This window comes from Cottoperca gobio, unplaced genomic scaffold (genome assembly GCF_900634415.1).
Source record: "Cottoperca gobio unplaced genomic scaffold, fCotGob3.1 fCotGob3_237arrow_ctg1, whole genome shotgun sequence".
NCBI classification, from domain to species: Eukaryota; Metazoa; Chordata; class Actinopteri; order Perciformes; family Bovichtidae; genus Cottoperca; species Cottoperca gobio.
Genome location: NW_021166863.1, coordinates 36,070 through 56,245, shown reverse-complemented (window position 1 = coordinate 56,245; position 20,176 = coordinate 36,070). Strand labels below are relative to the sequence as shown.

General features: G+C 38.8%; 1 protein-coding gene across 1 annotated transcript in view; it reads right to left on the bottom strand.

Moving 5' to 3' along the window:
- The window catches only part of LOC115004997 (unconventional myosin-VIIa-like), a 41,530-nt gene extending 22,410 nt beyond the window's left edge, over positions 1-19,120 (bottom strand). Inside the window, 14 exon segments of the mRNA XM_029426764.1 lie at positions 42-184; positions 1,040-1,159; positions 2,346-2,422; positions 2,565-2,612; positions 2,615-2,717; positions 3,652-3,765; positions 3,833-3,975; positions 4,673-4,794; positions 5,700-5,884; positions 7,692-7,844; positions 8,301-8,414; positions 12,014-12,082; positions 17,615-17,706; positions 19,027-19,120. Coding sequence (XP_029282624.1) covers positions 42-184; positions 1,040-1,159; positions 2,346-2,422; positions 2,565-2,612; positions 2,615-2,717; positions 3,652-3,765; positions 3,833-3,975; positions 4,673-4,794; positions 5,700-5,884; positions 7,692-7,844; positions 8,301-8,414; positions 12,014-12,031 — 1,340 coding nt within the window. The 5' untranslated portion in view covers positions 12,032-12,082; positions 17,615-17,706; positions 19,027-19,120.
- Between the last annotated feature and the right edge of the window lie 1,056 nt (positions 19,121-20,176).

The window sequence follows — 20,176 nt, the reverse complement described above, 5'->3', positions numbered from 1 at the left end:
CAAACGAGAGTTTTCTATGTTGGATGATTGAATCAAATCACCTGTTGACGATGAAGTTCTCAAAACCAAAGATGTCCAGCAGCCCGATGGACCGGCGCAGGATGTTACTCTCGCAGGATGGCGGTCTGTATATGGCAGCGTTGATCTTATCCACAATCCAGACAAACAGTCGCCCGTAGATCCCCTGCAAGATCAAACTCAGGGTCAAAGAATATAATTATGTTCTGATCTCCATCTACGAGGTGGGAAGTTAAACCACTTGAGTGAGAACAAGTTATTCAGGCGCTGCTAACGTCTCCTTTAAATCAGCTTCTCACTACGAGTGATGGAGTCCAACAGGAAGTTTATTATTACAAGTAGATTTTCAAGAAAATACACGATACATAACTATATCAATATATCCAAACATAAACAATAATAAAACATATATATTTTTGTATAAATAGAAGAAAAATAATAATATATATAAAAAAATAAATAATAATAAAAGTAAATACAAATAAAAATAATAAATAAATAATAATAATAATAAAAATAATAGAAATAATAATAAATAAAAATAATACAAATGCATTTTTAAATGTTGCAGATCTTTTTCCCTTAATAAAAAAAAGGTTGCATGCAATGAAAAAGTTTGTCTAGCAATTTACTTCAATACAATACTTATATTATATATAATAATTTCCCATGACAGGGCTGTAACAAACATAGATCTAAAAAGATATATTCTTCCTTATGTTACGTTTTATAACGCTTTGGCTCCACAGTTAATTGTATTGATAAAATCTCCATCATATATTTTTACCTATAATTTTATTATATTAAACAACACAACGGAAAAATGTTCTTGGATTGTTTACATTGAAAACACAAATCTGGAATATTAACATTATATTTATTTGGCTTTTCTGGAGTAATATATGTGCACATCAACTATATATTAAAAGACATCTTCGCACTCATCAAATGAAACGTCTTCCTGTAAATCCTCTCTCCCAAGTTTAGCTCCGACGTCTCTGTATTCGTGGTTAAAGGTTACCTTGACGAAGGCGTCCCTGACGTCCAGGCCCTGCTCCACACTGAGCGGCGTGGCGACACTTTCCCCGCGTGTGATCAGAGTCCGTGTGGTCAAACACACCATCACGTCCTTCGGGTCCACCTGCAGCAGCCCACAACAAGCAACGTGAGAAACGTTAGTGGTGGAATGAAACTAAGTGAATGTACTAGTACTATACTTAAGTACATATATGAGGTACTTGTACTTCTGCTCCACTACGTCTCTTTATTTCACTTTAATTATTTGACAGCTACTTTACAAATAAAGATTTTAGCACTCGAAACACACAAAGAACTTATAAAATATTGAGTTTTGTTATAAATCAAAGCGATTGATGATTAATCAATTAATCAATTAGTCGATTGACAGGAAATTTCATGGTTCCAGCTTCAGAAATGTGAAGATTTGCTGCTTTTTCTTTTAATTATTTCAATAATTGTGCTGTTGGTTGGAAAAAACTAACATTGTGAAATTGTCACTTTGGGCATTTCTCACCAGATTAAACCTCCAGATTAAATCACCAGATTAAATCACCAGATTAAATCTCCAAATTAAATCACCAGATTAAATATCCAGATTAAATCACCAGATTAAATCTCCAGATCAAATCTCCAGATTAAATCTCCAGATCAAATCTCCAGAATAAATCTCCAGATCAAATCACCAGATTAAATTTTCAGATTAAATCTCCAGATCAAATCTCCAGATCAAAGCACCCGATCAAATCACCAGATTAAATCTCCAGATCAAATCTTTAGATTAAATCACCCGATTAAATCACCAGATTAAAGCACCCGATCAAATCACCAGATTAAATCTCCAGATCAAATCTTTAGATTAAATCACCAGATTAAATCACCCGATTAAATCACCAGATTAAAGCACCCGATCAAATCACCAGATTAAATCATCAGATTAAATCACCAGATTAAATCCATAATGAAAATACTTTTTAGTTAATAGTTCCAAATGAGCTTCACCTCAACCACCAACAAGAGTAAAATCCTGCTTTAACATTAATGCATGAGTAATAATAATCCTATGTAATAATATATAATAGTATAAAAGTCACAGTATCTACTTTTAACTACATTTTCCTGATTTTACTTGTAAAACTTCACTGGAGTACACGTCTGACGCAGGACAGGTAACAGACTCTCCCGTGTGGAATTATTACTTTTAATTAAGTTAAGGTTCTGAATACCTCCTTCTCCATGCACGCACGCACGCACGCACACCCACACCCACACACACACACACACACACACACACACACACACACACACACCTCCATGAGTGACGCAGCAGTAATCAGGTCTGGAGATCTCACAACCACGCAGGCGTCCAGGTTGTCGTATGTACGAGCTGAGAAATAAACAAAAAAGATAATTTTCTGTTTTCTGATCAGTATTTTATGTGTTTACTTTGTGGTTGTATTATTTCCCCACAGACACAATATTAGAACTCTGAATGTTACGCAGCCGTGTGAGTGTGCAGTTCATCGTACCCTCGAAGCGCAGGTTGCCCATGTGCAGGATGGCAGCCAGCAGCTTGAAATCTCCCAGTTCTCCGTCTCAGTGAACATGAGGACCTTCATGGCCGACAGGATGCTGGAGTAATCCCTCAGGTCGTCTCGACCGTCACACGCGGTGCACTTACCCTGCAAAGTAGAAGACACACAGAACTTTATTGTTTATCAGCCGAGAACAGGAAGTTTGTTGCTGTTTGGATGAAAAGCAAAAAAGTAGCTGTCGGACAAAACGAGCCGTTTGTAAAATAGTTTGTTTTTATTACCGTTTTTGTACATTTTATGGAACGGTTAATCGATTATACAAGAAAATAATGGGCAGACTAATCGATAATAAAAAACATTTAATCTGAATTAATTTAAAGATAAGCAAAGTTTTCTTATGCATAAACGTTTTGCAACAAGATGAACACTTGTATGTAGAACTCTGAAGTTCACCAGTATATTTACTAATTATAATCTAGAAGATAGCAAAAAGGTTTATTGCGCACATCATGTTACGATGCAAACAAGACAACATATAACTGAGACCTCGACGTGTTAATATTACGTATTAGTATTGGTCAGTTTAGTGTGTATTCGTCAATATATCATAAAAACATCTCTAACTTCTCATTAAGCACATTCAATACATATTAAATTCACTTTGCAATTACTGCACACCTGTCTACCACAAATATATATTATTTTATTATATTATTTTTATATATTTTATTATATTATTATATATTTTATTATATTATTTTTATATATTTTATTATATTATTATATATTTTAAATATTATTTATTTTATTATATTATCTTTATATATTTTATTATATTATTATATATTTTAAATATTATCTATTTTATTATTATTATTATCATTTATAATTTCTTCTGCACTTTTTTACGTTTTAGATTTGTCTTTTTTTAACTTTTATACATGTTTAACGCTAACCCTAGCTTGAGAGCAAAGAAGTTCTGCCTCGCTGTAATTATTGTGCGTATGACAGTAAACCAGAAGTCAGTCTTAATAAAAGCTCAATGACGACGCCATGAATCAGTAAACAGACATAGACTCACCATGGTGAGGTAGGAGTAGTCTGTGGCGAGGCCCAGGCCCAGCTTGGCCTTCATCTCGGGAGCCATCCCCTTCAGCATGCAGTAGAACACGTGGTAGTTCCTCTCATCTGGAGCCTGCAGGAGAACATGAAGTTACGACTCTTCTTTACCGACACTGAAGATGTGTTTAGTCTGAAACTACCTGTCGGCACACGCGAGACTTCTCCAGCAGGTACTGGTCGATCTTGGCTCCTTCTATGGCCCCTCGCTTGTTGAAGTGGATATCTATGTACTTCCCGAAGCGACTGGAGTTGTCGTTACGAATCGTCTTGGCGTTGCCAAAAGCTGAGTCACACGAAACGCACAGAAACAAACACAGACTTCAGTCCGACAGCGTTCAGCTGTACTGATGCAGCCTAATGGTATAAAGTACAGACGCCTGATTGAGCACTGATTTTATTTGTAGACATTGAGGTCGCCAACGTGTCGCCTCACTATATTTGCGTTTTTTTTCAGCGCTGTGTCCGCCATTTTTGTAGTTTTGTCTTGGATCAATGGGAACAATCTGGCACCTGGTTGCTACATTTTCATACAGGTTGACACTGAAACGTCCCAAACACAGCGAAATAAGAAGATACAGGCAGAGGGCTGCAGGATCTGTGCAGACACCGTCGCACACTTGTCGTGGCTCATAAGTGATGAGTCATGCTTATCTTTGTCTACTCATTCTGCCTTTAACTTTTGTACGAAGGGAACATAATTACATTTCTACAAATCCTTGCAAACTCCACCTGCTGCTGAAGATCATTTCACGAGATAAAAAGATCTTAAAACACGGCGCTAAATGGACTTTAGGATTGGGATTACTTTCTCAACGGCTGTTCACAAGATCATAATTGAAAAAGATGTCCATTAAAAGTAATTAGGAAAATGCATCTCCACCTGCTGCTGAAGATCACCTGACACAGTCGAAAGCTCCAGAACATCTAGATTTGACACGTATTTGTGTCGGTGTACATTTGAGTGTAAAAACAGTGCTGACCTTCGAGGATGGGCGTGGCCTCCAGGACCTGCTGCTCTATCCAGGAGTGCTGCCCGCTGATGGCTGCGAGGAACTGCAGAATCAGCTTCGTGCTCTCCGTCTTCCCGGCTCCAGACTCCCCGCTGTCACACACAGAGGACCGTTACGCACTCGTGCAACACACTCGTGCAACACACTCGTGCAACACACTCGTGCAACACACTCGTGCAACACACACGTGCAACACACACGTGCAACACACACGTGCAACACACTCGTGCAACACACACGTGCAACACACACGGTCAAACTCAACATTTTTGTGGGAATAGACTCGCTTTCTTGCAGGGAGTAAGATTAGGAGGTCGATACCACGTTCATGTCTGTACGCTAAATATGAAGCAACGCGTTAGCTTCAACACAAATATATGTTGACCGGCGTCTGTAAAGCTCAATAATATAAACACTGTAGTTTATTTAATACTGAAGTGTAAAAACAACTTCATTAGGGAGTTTTAGAGAAGGTGGATTTCAGGCTAGCTGTTACCCCTGTTTCCAGTCTTTGTGCTAAGCTAAGCTAAGCTAAGCTAAGCTAAGCTAAGCTAGCAGCAAGTGAAGATTATTTATGCAGCACATTTCAGCAACAAGGCGATTCAAAGCTTTACATAAAACATCAACAGATCGAAACAAAGTGCAAAAGAAACTCATCATAAAAGGACATTTAAACAGTCAGAACCAAGAGAATAGAAGATTAAACAGCGTAAAATACAAGAATAAAAGTACCAGTGCCGTGTCGGAAATACATAATAACTATTTGATTTAATAGAACTGAGAGTTTTCTGGGTGATATTGATCCTTTTGATCTAAATCTTACTTAAGAAAGCGAATAAGGTTATTATTTAAATGTCTTATCTTGAAAATATGCTTGAAAAATCAAGGAAACTATTTGATATTTGAAGTTGTGCAATAAGAACGCAGCATTTCTGATGTGTTAACCATCAACACTGATTGTTTGTGTTGGACTGCTCGTTCAAAGTGCTTCACACACCTGATGATGCAGCACTGGTCCTTGTTGTTGCGCTGCATGTTGAAGTAACAGTTGTCAGCGATGGCGAATATGTGCGGCGGCAGCTCTCCGATCTTCTTATTGGTGTAGAGGCGGATCTGGTCTGGAGTGTAGATGGGGAGCAGCTGGTACGGATTGACTGCAACCAGGATTGAGCCGGTGTACGTCTGCAGGAACCCAAAAGCACAGATTTAATATCGAGCGTATTCTCATCCTGTCACAATCCACCGTTGTATTTTACAAATCATTCAAGTGTGAAACAATTACTCTGATTTCTTTCTTGCTCTGATTTGACGGATTGGATTTTCAGAATAAAAGCATTGCATTAAATCACATGAAATTGTAATTCTTGAAGCAAATTGAAACTTTCTAAAAGCACAAGAGTGATTTATTATCTTGGATCTGCAAATGTATTTCAGAAGTTACTGAGAAGATAAAAGACTTAAAATCAGTCGTTAGTTATTAATAAAGCAAGAAAGGTTTGTGCTGCAACATGGGGAAACCAAGAGACGCCATGAATGAACTACTTTACAGGTTATAATTAAGATCTCAGCTCTATTTATTTATATAGCACCTTTCATACCAGCAGCTTAAAGTGCTTTACAGAGAAAAACAACAATAAATAAATGTTTGCAAGACTAAAAATAAAACATTAATGCATCTTTGCACCAGAGCTGCAACAAACTCCCATACAACATTGTTTTTATGCTTTTATGTTTATAATACTTTGAGCAGTTTCTTTTAAAATAGTCTTTTTAAATTGCAATGTTTTACTTCTTGACTTTATTTATGTAAAGCAGTTTGAAGCATCTTTGTGAATAAGTGTAATAAAACAATCAGATTGCTTCAGATATTGGGAGTAAAACAAATAAAATTAGATCCATGGCTCTCAAAACTACGAGGGTGTATTAGGGAAGATGTGGTAAAATAATAATAATAAAAGAATAAAGAATAGTTTTGTCTTGAGTTGGGTGAGGGGGGTGTTATCCTGAGAAAAAACTCAGAATTTCTGAGATTAAAGTAGCAAATGTATGAGGAAAAACTCACAAATGTACAATATATATATATATATAATCTTTTAAATAAAGAAAAAAACTCAGAAAAATAGGGTTTATTTTATTTTATTTAATCTCAGAAATGTTTTCTTTTTTTTTACTATAATCTCAGAAAATCTATAAATTCTTTCACGTAAATGATGAATTCTTTTCTCATAATTTAAACATTAATCTCGGAAATTCTGGACTCAGCAACGATTCTTTTTTATTTGTTACCTACAATGGTCCTAACACTAATCCGACACCATGCGCAGTTACAGCTGTGACGTGTTAAATACAACAAACACAGAGAAAGAAAATATGTTAGAAGGATGAAGCATCGCAGAACCTCGAGTCCATACTCACCCTTCCACCACAAACAGTCTACATGGAGAGACAGAACAAAACAACCACAGTGTTATAGAACTAACTGGGACGCCCTGTTAAAAAAGGAATACACACAACACCACGTAAATATGTTTTTAGAAGCTTATCCCCCTTTTGGTGAAGTGAGCTGTTAAGCACCAACTAGTAGACGATATATCCACGTAAATCTATTTAAGCCCGTTTGTTCTTTGGGCTCGTACTCAGGTGTGACCCGGAGCAGCCACAGCTCCGTTTGGGTGAAAAGAAACCGAGAGGATTCCCTCCCTGAACCCTCTTACCCACGTCACCTGGGTTAGTGCATGTTTGAAAACATCCAAAACAATTACGAGATGTTTCTATCCCCTTCACAAGTGCACCTGTCGTTCTCATTTAAAGGGCCAAGTGGGGACAGTCTGTTTATTGCTGTATTTATAGTAACAAGTGAACTCGACTGACGGAGTTGAAGGTGCAAACAGCTTAACCTGAATACGAACTTCACTGGGCTGCGGCCAATCTCCACGTCGCTGCCTCCATGCAAAGTGAGGAAAAGCTGTTTGTGTATCAACACACTTACATAGATGACGCGTTCCTTGTAGCGGATGAACAGGTTGCGGAGGATGCCAGCTTCGTTGAGGTCGCCCAGACGGATCATGTCCTCCACCCCGTGGATGGAGGTCGGGTGCATGGGCTTGATGTTGGTGGCATTCTGAGGGGAAATCCAGTGTTCCTGCACGAGAAGTAAGAGGTCAGACGCCACAGTGGACCGGGAGATTCTGCTTTATTACGTGAGAACATATCGGTACAAAGAAGTCACACATATATGTATAGTATTTCTTATTTATTCTCTTGTTTGCACGCTTACATCTTTAATTTCTATTCTTTGCAATGAAGCATCTCACGACACATTGTTCGCATGATGATGTCAATAAAGGTTTGATTTTGAATTTGAACTCTGAAGTACAGTAGGAAGTCTATTCATTTCCAACCTGTCTGATATTATTTCAGCCTTCAGATCTCAGTAATTAACTTATTTTTGATTAACTTTTGATTATATTGCTCAAAAAACTCAAAATAAAATTCCTTTAAGATTAAACACGAGTAATATAAATACAGGTTCAGTCTCATCGACCATCACTGTGAATGAACATCATTATATCCTATCAGACGTAAACAACAGTCTCACCCTCCCATCATCATCCAGAACCTGGATCTGTCCAGAGTCGCACAGTTTGACCACGGCTCCCACGGGGACGTCAAACTCTCGGCCCGTTTTAAGGTCCAGCCACACATAGTCCCCCTGGATTATTATCAAAACACAGTATGGAACATTTAAACTACAAACATCACAAGACAAAACGCAGAGCAGGTATCCACACACATGAGTAATAATATCTAGGTGCAAAACAAAAAACATAGTAATAAAAAATCATTCTATAATATATATATATATATATATATATATATATATATATATATATATATATGTGTGTGTAAATGTAACACACTGAGCCAGATGTGTGTAAATGTAACACACTGAGTCAGATGTGTGTAAATGTAACACACTGAGTCAGATGTGTGTAAATGTAACACACTGAGTCAGATGTGTGTAAATGTAACACACTGAGCCAGATGTGTGTAAATGTAACACACTGAGTCAGATGTGTGTAAATGTAACACACTGAGTCAGATGTGTATAAATGTAACACACTGAGTCAGATGTGTATAAATGTAACACACTGAGCCAGATGTGTATAAATGTAACACACTGAGCCAGATGTGTATAAATGTAACACACTGAGTCAGATGTGTGTAAATGTAACACACTGAGTCAGATGTGTGTAAATGTAACACACTGAGCCAGATGTGTGTAAATGTAACACACTGAGCCAGATGTGTGTAAATGTAACACACTGAGCCAGATGTGTGTAAATGTAACACACTGAGCCAGATGTGTGTAAATGTAACACACTGAGCCAGATGTGTGTAAATGTAACACACTGAGCCAGATGTGTGTAAATGTAACACACTGAGCCAGATGTGTGTAAATGTAACACACTGAGCCAGATGTGTGTAAATGTAACACACTGAGCCAGATGTGTGTAAATGTAACACACTGAGCCAGATGTGTGTAAATGTAACACACTGAGCCAGATGTGTGTAAATGTAACACACTGAGCCAGATGTGTGTAAATGTAACACACTGAGCCAGATGTGTGTAAATGTAACACACTGAGCCAGATGTGTGTAAATGTAACACACTGAGCCAGATGTGTGTAAATGTAACACACTGAGCCAGATGTGTGTAAATGTAACACACTGAGCCAGATGTGTGTAAATGTAACACACTGAGCCAGATGTGTGTAAATGTAACACACTGAGCCAGATGTGTGTAAATGTAACACACTGAGCCAGATGTGTGTAAATGTAACACACTGAGCCAGATGTGTGTAAATGTAACACACTGAGCCAGATGTGTGTAAATGTAACACACTGAGCCAGATGTGTGTAAATGTAACACACTGAGCCAGATGTGTGTAAATGTAACACACTGAGCCAGATGTGTGTAAATGTAACACACTGAGCCAGATGTGTGTAAATGTAACACACTGAGCCAGATGTGTGTAAATGTAACACACTGAGCCAGATGTGTGTAAATGTAACACACTGAGCCAGATGTGTGTAAATGTAACACACTGAGCCAGATGTGTATAAATGTAACACACTGAGCCAGATGTGTGTAAATGTAACACACTGAGCCAGATGTGTGTAAATGTAACACACTGAGCCAGATGTGTGTAAATGTAACACACTGAGCCAGATGTGTGTAAATGTAACACACTGAGTCAGATGTGTGTAAATGTAACACACTGAGCCAGATGTGTGTAAATGTAACACACTGAGTCCAGATGTGTGTAAATGTAACACACTGAGTCAGATGTGTATAAATGTAACACACTGAGCCAGATGTGTGTAAATGTAACACACTGAGTCAGATGTGTGTAAATGTAACACTGAGCCAGATGTGTGTAAATGTAACACACTGAGCCAGATGTGTGTAAATGTAACACTGAGCCAGATGTGTAAATGTAACACACTGAGCCAGATGTGTGTAAATGTAACACACTGAGTCAGATGTGTGTAAATGTAACACACTGAGCCAGATGTGTGTAAATGTAACACACTGAGCCAGATGTGTGTAAATGTAACACACTGAGTCAGATGTGTGTAAATGTAACACACTGAGTCAGATGTGTGTAAATGTAACACACTGAGTCAGATGTGTGTAAATGTAACACACTGAGCCAGATGTGTGTAAATGTAACACACTGAGCCAGATGTGTGTAAATGTAACACACTGAGCCAGATGTGTGTAAATGTAACACACTGAGTCAGATGTGTGTAAATGTAACACACTGAGTCAGATGTGTGTAAATGTAACACACTGAGTCAGATGTGTGTAAATGTAACACACTGAGCCAGATGTGTGTAAATGTAACACACTGAGCCAGATGTGTGTAAATGTAACACACTGAGCCAGATGTGTGTAAATGTAACACACTGAGCCAGATGTGTGTAAATGTAACACACTGAGCCAGATGTGTGTAAATGTAACACACTGAGCCAGATGTGTGTACATGTAACACACTGAGCCAGATGTGTGTAAATGTAACACACTGAGTCAGATGTGTGTAAATGTAACACACTGAGTCAGATGTGTGTAAATGTAACACACTGAGCCAGATGTGTATAAATGTAACACACTGAGTCAGATGTGTGTAAATGTAACACACTGAGCCAGATGTGTGACCTTCAGGAAGATATTTCTGCTTCAATCTAACAACATCCAGACGTCTCACATCCAATGAGGTTCAGTCATAGCTGAGGCTGTGAGCTGATTGAAACAGAGCAGTGTGTGTGTGTGTGTGTGTGTGTGTGTGTGTGTGTGTGTGTGTGTGTGCCCTGTAGGACTCTGGGTGGGATGTAGTTATTAATGATATGTGACAACATGCTGCTATGTTGCGTGCGCTGTTACTGAAATGTGAAACCACAAATCTTTGACTTTATTTTGAAACCCACTTCCTGTCTGGACTGTGAACGCTTCCAAAGATAACAAAATATATGTTGCATTCAATGACGCGAAGCACATGCAATGATGAACCCATAAACACTTTCATTTCATCGTGATATACTCTGCACGTCAGCAACATTTAGTTTTAAATGTGTTTTAATTTGAAGGGAATATTAGAAGCTTTAAGGTGTTAAGAGATAATTCTGCGTGTCATCACATAAGTAACCATAAAACTTTCTCTTTAGTTGATGCTTTTGCATTTTATTCACAGTATCTGATTTTGCTGTTGCAACAATCTCATTTATTTATCACGTTGCATCTAATCCTTTACTCATATTATAATTGCCTTCTGCTTATCTTCATGAACCTACAAGGTGGAGTGAGTTTAGCCGACCAGAAAGAACTTCCTGCCAACATGCTGCAGCATGTTATCAGACATTATCACACGTTACGTCACCCAGAAGCTGCTTCATCAGAGTATTGATTTGGTTTAAGGAAGTTCACACTCCAGCAGCTCCACACAAACTTCCATTAGATATCGTTAAGTTTGCAAAACCCATTGTTATTCGGTTATCCTTAAATCCCTTTCTCTTATAAAAGTGAAGCATGCTGTTTGTTCACGGTATGCGTTTCTATAATTAGCAGCCGAATCCTCCAATCGGTTGATGTTTTTAATAACGAGGATTATCCAGCTCTACCCTGCAACACGCAAACAATGCAAACTCTTTATCTTCTGTGGACATACAAGTATTGTACTGCTGTGACAGTTAATTTCCCGCGCAGGATTACTAAAGTACTGAAAGACATTTCTTCCCAACAGGACCGACCTGCTGCAGAATGACCATGGTTCAGCGTCGGGTGGAGAGCAGCGCATCAGACGTCACCATGTGTTGGCTCTGCAAAGGACACAAGTCACAAGCATCATCAGACTGAAAGAACAAAATACTTCTACTGACTTAATCATATATACAACTGGGAATAATAATAATGTTGTGTAAAGAAACTGCTTTGCATTGAACGGTTTGTGTAATTGTCTTAAAATAAAGACACACACTGGAGCAGTGACGTCACACACACACAACACGCATACCAAACATATGATTTATTATTACCTTCAGGTGTTGCAAGAACTCTTATTACTGCTTTATAAAGTTATGGAGCACAAACCTATTTCTAAAAACTCTTTTATTTTAATTCAGATATATTTCTTATATTTTATAGTATTATTTCATATATTTTTGCAATTTATCTTCTATTGTAAATTTATACTTCTTGATTTTTATAATACTTTATTTTTTTAATTTACTCCTTCTATGTCTATGTTGTGCACCAATACACCAAAGTAAATTCCTTGTGAGCAAACAGTTGCTTATTAACACATCCAGCAGCTCCGGAGCAACATGAGAGTTACTTTGGAGTCTCGTTTCTGAGCGTTTGGTCTCCACCAACTCGTGAGGGAAATATGTGTCTCTTTAGCTTAGAGCTTTATTTATATATATATATATATATATATATATATATATATATATATATATATATATATATATATATATATATATATATATAATATAATATATATAAATAAAACGTTTAGAGAAAATTATAGATCCAAGGCAAAACTGACAAAAGGGCGGGACAAATCTGTCTGCTACTTCAAGGCCCTGTCACACATATCCGTATGACAGAAACGTATGCCGGCGCATACGAAATATCGGCAATACGTTGATATAAATTAAGGGTAAGTTGTGATCGTTTGAAGGACGCAGACGACACGCCGATCACGCCAGACACACGGCCCTGTAGTAGCTCAAGTAGCTCAACATGTGTCAGAGTCCAAATACTTTCCCACAGTGGTGTTGTAGCTAAAAAAAAAGTGCCATCTGGTTCACGTCATGCTGATGCTGGAGAACGGCTAACATGCTGAACGCTAGCTGTACTGTAGAAACACGTTTAATAAGTTACTCCGTCGTCAGGCATCATCTTAACATCGGGTAGGAATAGGTTATCCACTCGTTATCAATAAGTTGGCTGTAGGGTTCACCGTCAGCCGACGTAGCCGATATCTAACGTAGTCACGTAGGTAAGTATTCACGTACGTATTCACGTATGTCTAACGTAACGTAACGTCTGCATATCTTATGAAGCACACGTCGGGTAATTTTGAACATGCTCAAAACATCAGCGTTCAACAACGTACACCAGCGTAACACCGCCTGCTCTTAATGAACACTACTTATACCTTACCTTATATCAACGTACACCAGCGTAACACCACCTGCTCTTAATGAACACTACTTATACCTTACCTTATATCAACGTACACCAGCGTAACACCACCTGCTCTTAACGAACACTACTTATACCTTACCTTATATCAACGTACACCAGCGTAACACCACCTGCTCTTAACGAACACTACTTATACCTTACCTTATATCAACGTACACCAGCGTAACACCACCTGCTCTTAACGAACACTACTTATACCTTACCTTATATCAACGTACACCAGCGTAACACCACCTGCTCTTAATGAACACTACTTATACCTTACCTTATATCAACGTACACCAGCGTAACACCACCTGCTCTTAAGAACACTACTTATACCTTACCTTATATCAACGTACACCAGCGTAACACCACCTGCTCTTAATGAACACTACTTATACCTTACCTTATATCAACGTACACCAGCGTAACACCACCTGCTCTTAATGAACACTACTTATACCTTACCTTATATCAACGTACACCAGCGTAACACCACCTGCTCTTAACGAACACTACTTATACTTACCTTATATCAACGTACACCAGCGTAACACCACCTGCTCTTAACTGAACACTACTTATACCTTACCTTATATCAACGTACACCAGCGTAACACCATCCTGCTCTTAATGAACACTACTTATACCTTACCTTATATCAACGTACACCAGCGTAACACCGCCTGCTCTTAACGAACACTACTTATACCTTACCTTATATCAACGTACACCAGCGTAACACCGCCTGCTCTTAACGAACACTACTTATACCTTACCTTATATCAACGTACACCATCGTAACACCACCTGCTCTTAACGAACACTACTTATACCTTACCTTATATCAACGTACACCAGCGTAACACCACCTGCTCTTAACAAACACTACTTATACCTTACCTTATATCAACGTACACCAGCGTAACACCACCTGCTCTTAACGAACACTACTTATACCTTACCTTATATCAACGTACACCAGCGTAACACCACCTGCTCTTAACGAACACTACTTATACCTTACCTTATATCAACATACACCAGCGTAACACCACCTGCTCTTAACGAACACTACTTATACCTTACCTTATATCTACGTACACCAGCGTAACACCGCCTGCTCTTAATGAACACTACTTATACCTTATATCAACGTACACCAGCGTAACACCACCTGCTCTTAACGAACACTACTTATACCTTACCTTATATCAACGTACACCAGCGTAACACCGCCTGCTCTTAACGAACACTACTTATACCTTACCTTATATCAACGTACACCAGCGTAACACCGCCTGCTCTTAACAAACACTACTTATACCTTACCTTATATCAACGTACACCAGCGTAACACCACCTGCTCTTAACGAACACTACTTATACCTTACCTTATATCTACGTACACCAGCGTAACACCACCTGCTCTTAACGAACACTACTTATACCTTATATCAACGTACACCAGCGTGTTGCTGATATTTTGTATTTGCCATATTGTTGTATACGTTATGCATCCGTTGGGTATTCGTCTGATACAGTTTGTATTAGTAAGTGATGCGATATCAACAGGTTAGACATGCGTATCTGTATATATTCACTTTTCCGATCCGATGAAAAGTTGGGACGTATTTGGACTCTGACAAACGGAGATGTGTGACACGGTCTTCAGCACCACCGACAACGCCACGGATTTATTACTGGATTGCTGACTTCAAACATTATTATTCTTTCTTTACACTTATTGATTCGACTTAGATACTTACAGACAAGGCTAAACCCACAAAACATGTGAAGCTCACACCACACAGTGATATTATAATAACAGAGCGCTATGAGTTTGTAACTCAGCACTTCTGCTTCCCTTGTTTTAAGGTGAAAGGGTTTTTTAAAAGGGTTATTGGTGAGATGCATTAAATAAGATCGGTGTCAACACAAGCTGAAGCTTTATCTCATCTCAGAAATCCTAAAAGATTATCATGAACGTTTGTTTGCCACAGAGTTTAGGAGAAGCAGTGACGCTACGAAAACACGTCATCCCTGCAGCATGTGGTTCAGCAGGGCATGGGGAGGCAGTGAAGGGGGGGTTGGGGTTAAAGGGTCTGGAGGGGGCTGGTAAAGGCTTACTTGGATTCCTCAGGCTAATCCCATCTCTTAAGTACGAGCCATAGTTATTACAGTTATGACTGCTGAATCATTTTCTCCCCACTGAGCCGTTGTGACCAGGATGCAGGACTGTGTCCTCTTTAACTTTACTATGTTTGCAAAGTAGAAGAAGAATTAGTAATCAATGTAAACATAGTGCGAAAGTAAAAGTAACATTTTAGAGTAAAAAAATGAAGAATAACGTCAATTTGAATGAATTATTAAAGCAGAATTAAAGAGAACTGCGGCGACGTTTCGCTCCTAATTCCTTTTAGGAAATACAAACAAGTTGGCAACATAAACAGCTTGTGTGGCTAAAATAAGACTGCATGAGTGGGGCAGATAACCCATGCCACGGGGGGGCGGGGATAAGTGCATTAATGAGCCATTAGAGGTCCAGTAAGTAGATTAACATTTAGTTGGATGTGCCACACTAACAAATCAAAAGGAATCTGTATTTAAGACACATATTAAACGTAAATGCGAACCCGCAGATTGATCTGGAACAGGTGCAGCAAACCTGTTGCAGCAGATCGACAGCACGCGGTTCGTCCGTGTGCAGCGTCACAATGCAGCTAAAGGCGAGACACGAGCAGAACCGCAGGGGGCCAATCTGGCAACGGTCCCAACAACCACAGAGCTATAGATCTGTGCTTGAATGTGAAACGTACTTTATGTAGAGGACGCAGACTATCAGCACTAGAGGAGGGGGAAGAAACCAGATTCTTATCTTTTAAGATTCTGAATAAATTCACAAAATATATATATCTTTTAATAAGTCAAGTGTGTGTTAAGCATTATTTACATGTTATATTGTGTACAGTTTATTATTGAAACAAGAAATAAATAAAGATTTTATTTATGTAACATGCAGCATTTAAAGTTTTTGTATAAATTAAACTTGTTATTCTCAAATACGTTTAAGACTTTCTTTTTGTTGTTGTAAAAAGTGATTATATGTGCAGGTTTAGGATGAATGAATGTTACCTGTAGTGTTCGGTTTGCCTTTGTGCATTCACGTTATTATAAAACAATGTTACTTTACTCTATATTCATGCAATAATTTGCCACAGCGCCTTCATTAGATCCTGACATTTGCAAAAATGACTTATTTTGCTGTCAAAGTCGCACAAACCACGAGATAAAACTCGCTGCTCGACATGTTTTCTCTGTTATTGCACTGGAATCACTGGATAAAGATGCTTTTTAATGCCGTGTTGAGGATATTAAGTCATTTCTCAACTGTAGCCTGATACACATTCGTTCCTCTGCAGCAGGTTTGAACCGTTTTGTTGCATAAAGTTTAGTTTTTTGTGTCAATGTGCTGCATCAGCTTGTAATGCATGAAAGTAAGAACAAATGTAACTCAGTACATTTACTCACATACAAGTGTTAGGTACTGGTTCATTTGCAGATTCAAATTATTAATACATATTTTAAATCAACAAATAAATGATGATGTATTCAGAGAAGGAAATTTAAAATAAATTAAAGATTATATGTAATTAATTCACAAAATTGCTGTTTTTAACGTGATATTATCTCAGATTAAATGACATACAGTAATCAATGTGTTAGAGACGCAAATAGAATAATAATATCTAATATTAAAATATAGATTTTTGCCCTTTGCCCCCATTTTATTTCTGACACTTGATGTATTAATTAGTATTATATTAAAGTCATTAAAGTGATGGACACGTTAATGCATCAACAGTTATAACCCCCTAATATAATATATTGATTCTGAAACTCTGCACAATAAGCACTTAGTATATTTGTTGTTGTTGTTGCAGGAATGTAACAAAGTATTTCTACAATACTTTAACTTAAGTTACATATCTGCGTATCAAAGCTCATGAGACCTGAAGAAAACCTTTTCATGGCCAACAGAATTCTTGCTAAAGCCTCGGCTGCTAATCTGTGTGTGTGTGTGTGTGTGTGTGTGTGTGTGTGTGTGTGTGTGGCCTATAACGCTAACAAGCATGTGTGCATGTGTTGCGACTCACATGGCAGGGACTCAGAGGCTCGGAGAGGCGAGACGGAATCATCGCTGAGCGAGAAAGTTGAATGTTTCCATGTCTCCCACGAGCGCCGGTCTCTGCAGAAGGTGACACAGAAGTGTGTTAACTTTATAACATTAATACCTGTTGATGCAGAGGGTAGTAGTGGCACTTTATTAAGTATTTAAGTTCTTGTTAAGCGTCATTTCCAGGTACTTGCACTGAGCGTTTATATACTTCTACTTCTCAGAGTACTTTCACCTTCATTTATCTGACTGCTTGTTACTTGTCACAGGATTTTCTGTCACTTAAATCTTTATTAGCAACTTGTAATAATAACAGAAACTGTTCTGTGATGCAGACCTGCAGGATTCCCTCACATCTGTGTTCTGCTCTTTAGAGTCTAGCTTCTTTCAGTTTCCAGATATGCGTGTCAACGTTACCTGCGCCGGACGTTCAGCAGGCGCAGACATTAAAAACAATGAATTGCGTTTGTATTAAGTCGACTCATGGGTGATGCAGAAGTGTGTGTGTACTGAACTGTTCCCATGTTCCCATGTGTCTGAGCTGCACCGAGGCTCAGGTGTGTCAGAACGAGCTTCGTTACCTGCTGCGTTGCTTATGTAGCACATTGTGCAACGTTTGAAACACACGTGTTGATTGAGTCACATCAGGCTTTTATAATCTTAGCTGGTATATTGTGTTAATAACTTCCTTTTGGAGATTTTAATTGCGTCTCATTTTCACGATGATGCTTTAAAGCTCTGTAAATCGATCTATGGAGTTTAGGGCTGAAACTATTCAGATAAATGGAGGTTTAAGTGATTTTTAAAGGGAAAATAGATTAAATTAGCGGATTAAATGAGAGGATTTTCTGCTTTTTATTCACATAATTCAGTGTAACCTGAAGACGTTTAGGTTTTGGAGACATTTTAACATTTCACTTTGGGCTTTGGGAGGTTTTTATGGGTATTTTAAAACTATTTTTCACATTTCATCGACTGTATGATGAATAAATAATGAAGAGAAAGTTAGTTGCAGCTCAACTTGACTTAAAGATCCTTTTTTCTTAGTGGAACCGTCTTGAATTGATCTCGTTCTGATGCAAAAATTTAGTTTTCACTCATGTCACTCATTATCTTCTATCTGCTTCTTACATTAAATTAATTCTCCCACAAAGACACTTAAAGCGTTTGTCTTATCTGACAAGGAGTAATCTCAACTAGACTCTAAATTTAAAGTAATAAAACACACACACACACACACTGCAGTGAAGGGAACATAATGGCTCCTTTAAGTGTTGGCACAGGCCGGAGAGCAGTAAGAGGCTTTGGCCTAAAGCTACAGCCGAGCAGCAGCACGGTGGCTGCAGGCTAAGCTCTCGGCCTCGACCGGCGTCCATCACCTGCCGCTCTTACCTCTCAACACACGTCGTCTCGTCTTCCTCCTGTTTTTATCAGTCCTGTGTTTTCCGGGAAGGCGTGAAGAGGCCGAGAAGTTGACGGGATGAAGGATCAAGATGGTACAAGGCTGGAGAAGAAGCTGGAGGATGAAGTATTTCTCTTTCCTTCCGTCAGTCTCCTTCTTTGTTTAAAAATCTGTTCCACCTTATTCTGGTTCTCTCCAGGTGCCGGCCTCCTGTGCTGTTGGTGGTTCTGCGGCCCAGATACAGTTGGATGTCTGGGTCAGTGCTCCAGACTCTCTCGCTGCGTCTCATTCATGGCTGCTGATCCTGATTAGCTGGGAGGTGGAGCCTGTTGGTGGCAGATACAGAGACCAGCTGGGAGGTGGAGAGGGGAGCTGACCCGGGGCATGGCTCTGGTACCACATGCTAAGTACATTAAAAAAGGTCAGTGCACTGAAAGTTACAAGACAAAACATATGTTCTCACTTACCTCGAGTCGTCCATGCAGACGGTTTTGGTTCTATGAGCCAATATTCTGAGATATATAACCTTACAGAGATAATGAAGCTCTCAGCCAGGAGAGGCCGTACGTTACAGTGAGGGTACAGCAGCTAAGGAGCGTTGTGTTCCTCAGTCTGCAGTTTAAATCTATTCCTGCACAAAATGTCATCACGTCATCATTTTATCCTATTCCACATTCGAGTGAAATTGTCATAATTAGCGTATAAATGCAGGATTTATGACTGAACATGTGTTTAGCGAGGTCACAGTGACCTTTGACCACCAAAATCTAATCAGTTCATCCTCGAGTCCAAGTGGAAGTTTGTGAAATTCCCTTAAGACGTTACTAAGAATGTGGAACTTCCAGTCTTAATAAAGCCCCCAGGAAGAGCTGCAGGCTTTGAGGCAACTCTTCGTAGACGCCAAACCGTGGAATTACAACCTCTGTGTGGGCGTGGGGCCCAAAAATACTTCATTAGGTCCTAAAGGTTGTAGAAAGCGCTAATAGTCGAATAGTCATGTGACTGAGCTGAGACGCTCCATGGACGCAGAAGATCGGCGAGGATCCGGGTAAAGTCGGTAGAAGAGAACTTGACGCGGTTCTCTTCATAATTCCACGGTCCCGGTTAAAACAAAGGTTAAATAAAATGACGAACCCTGAA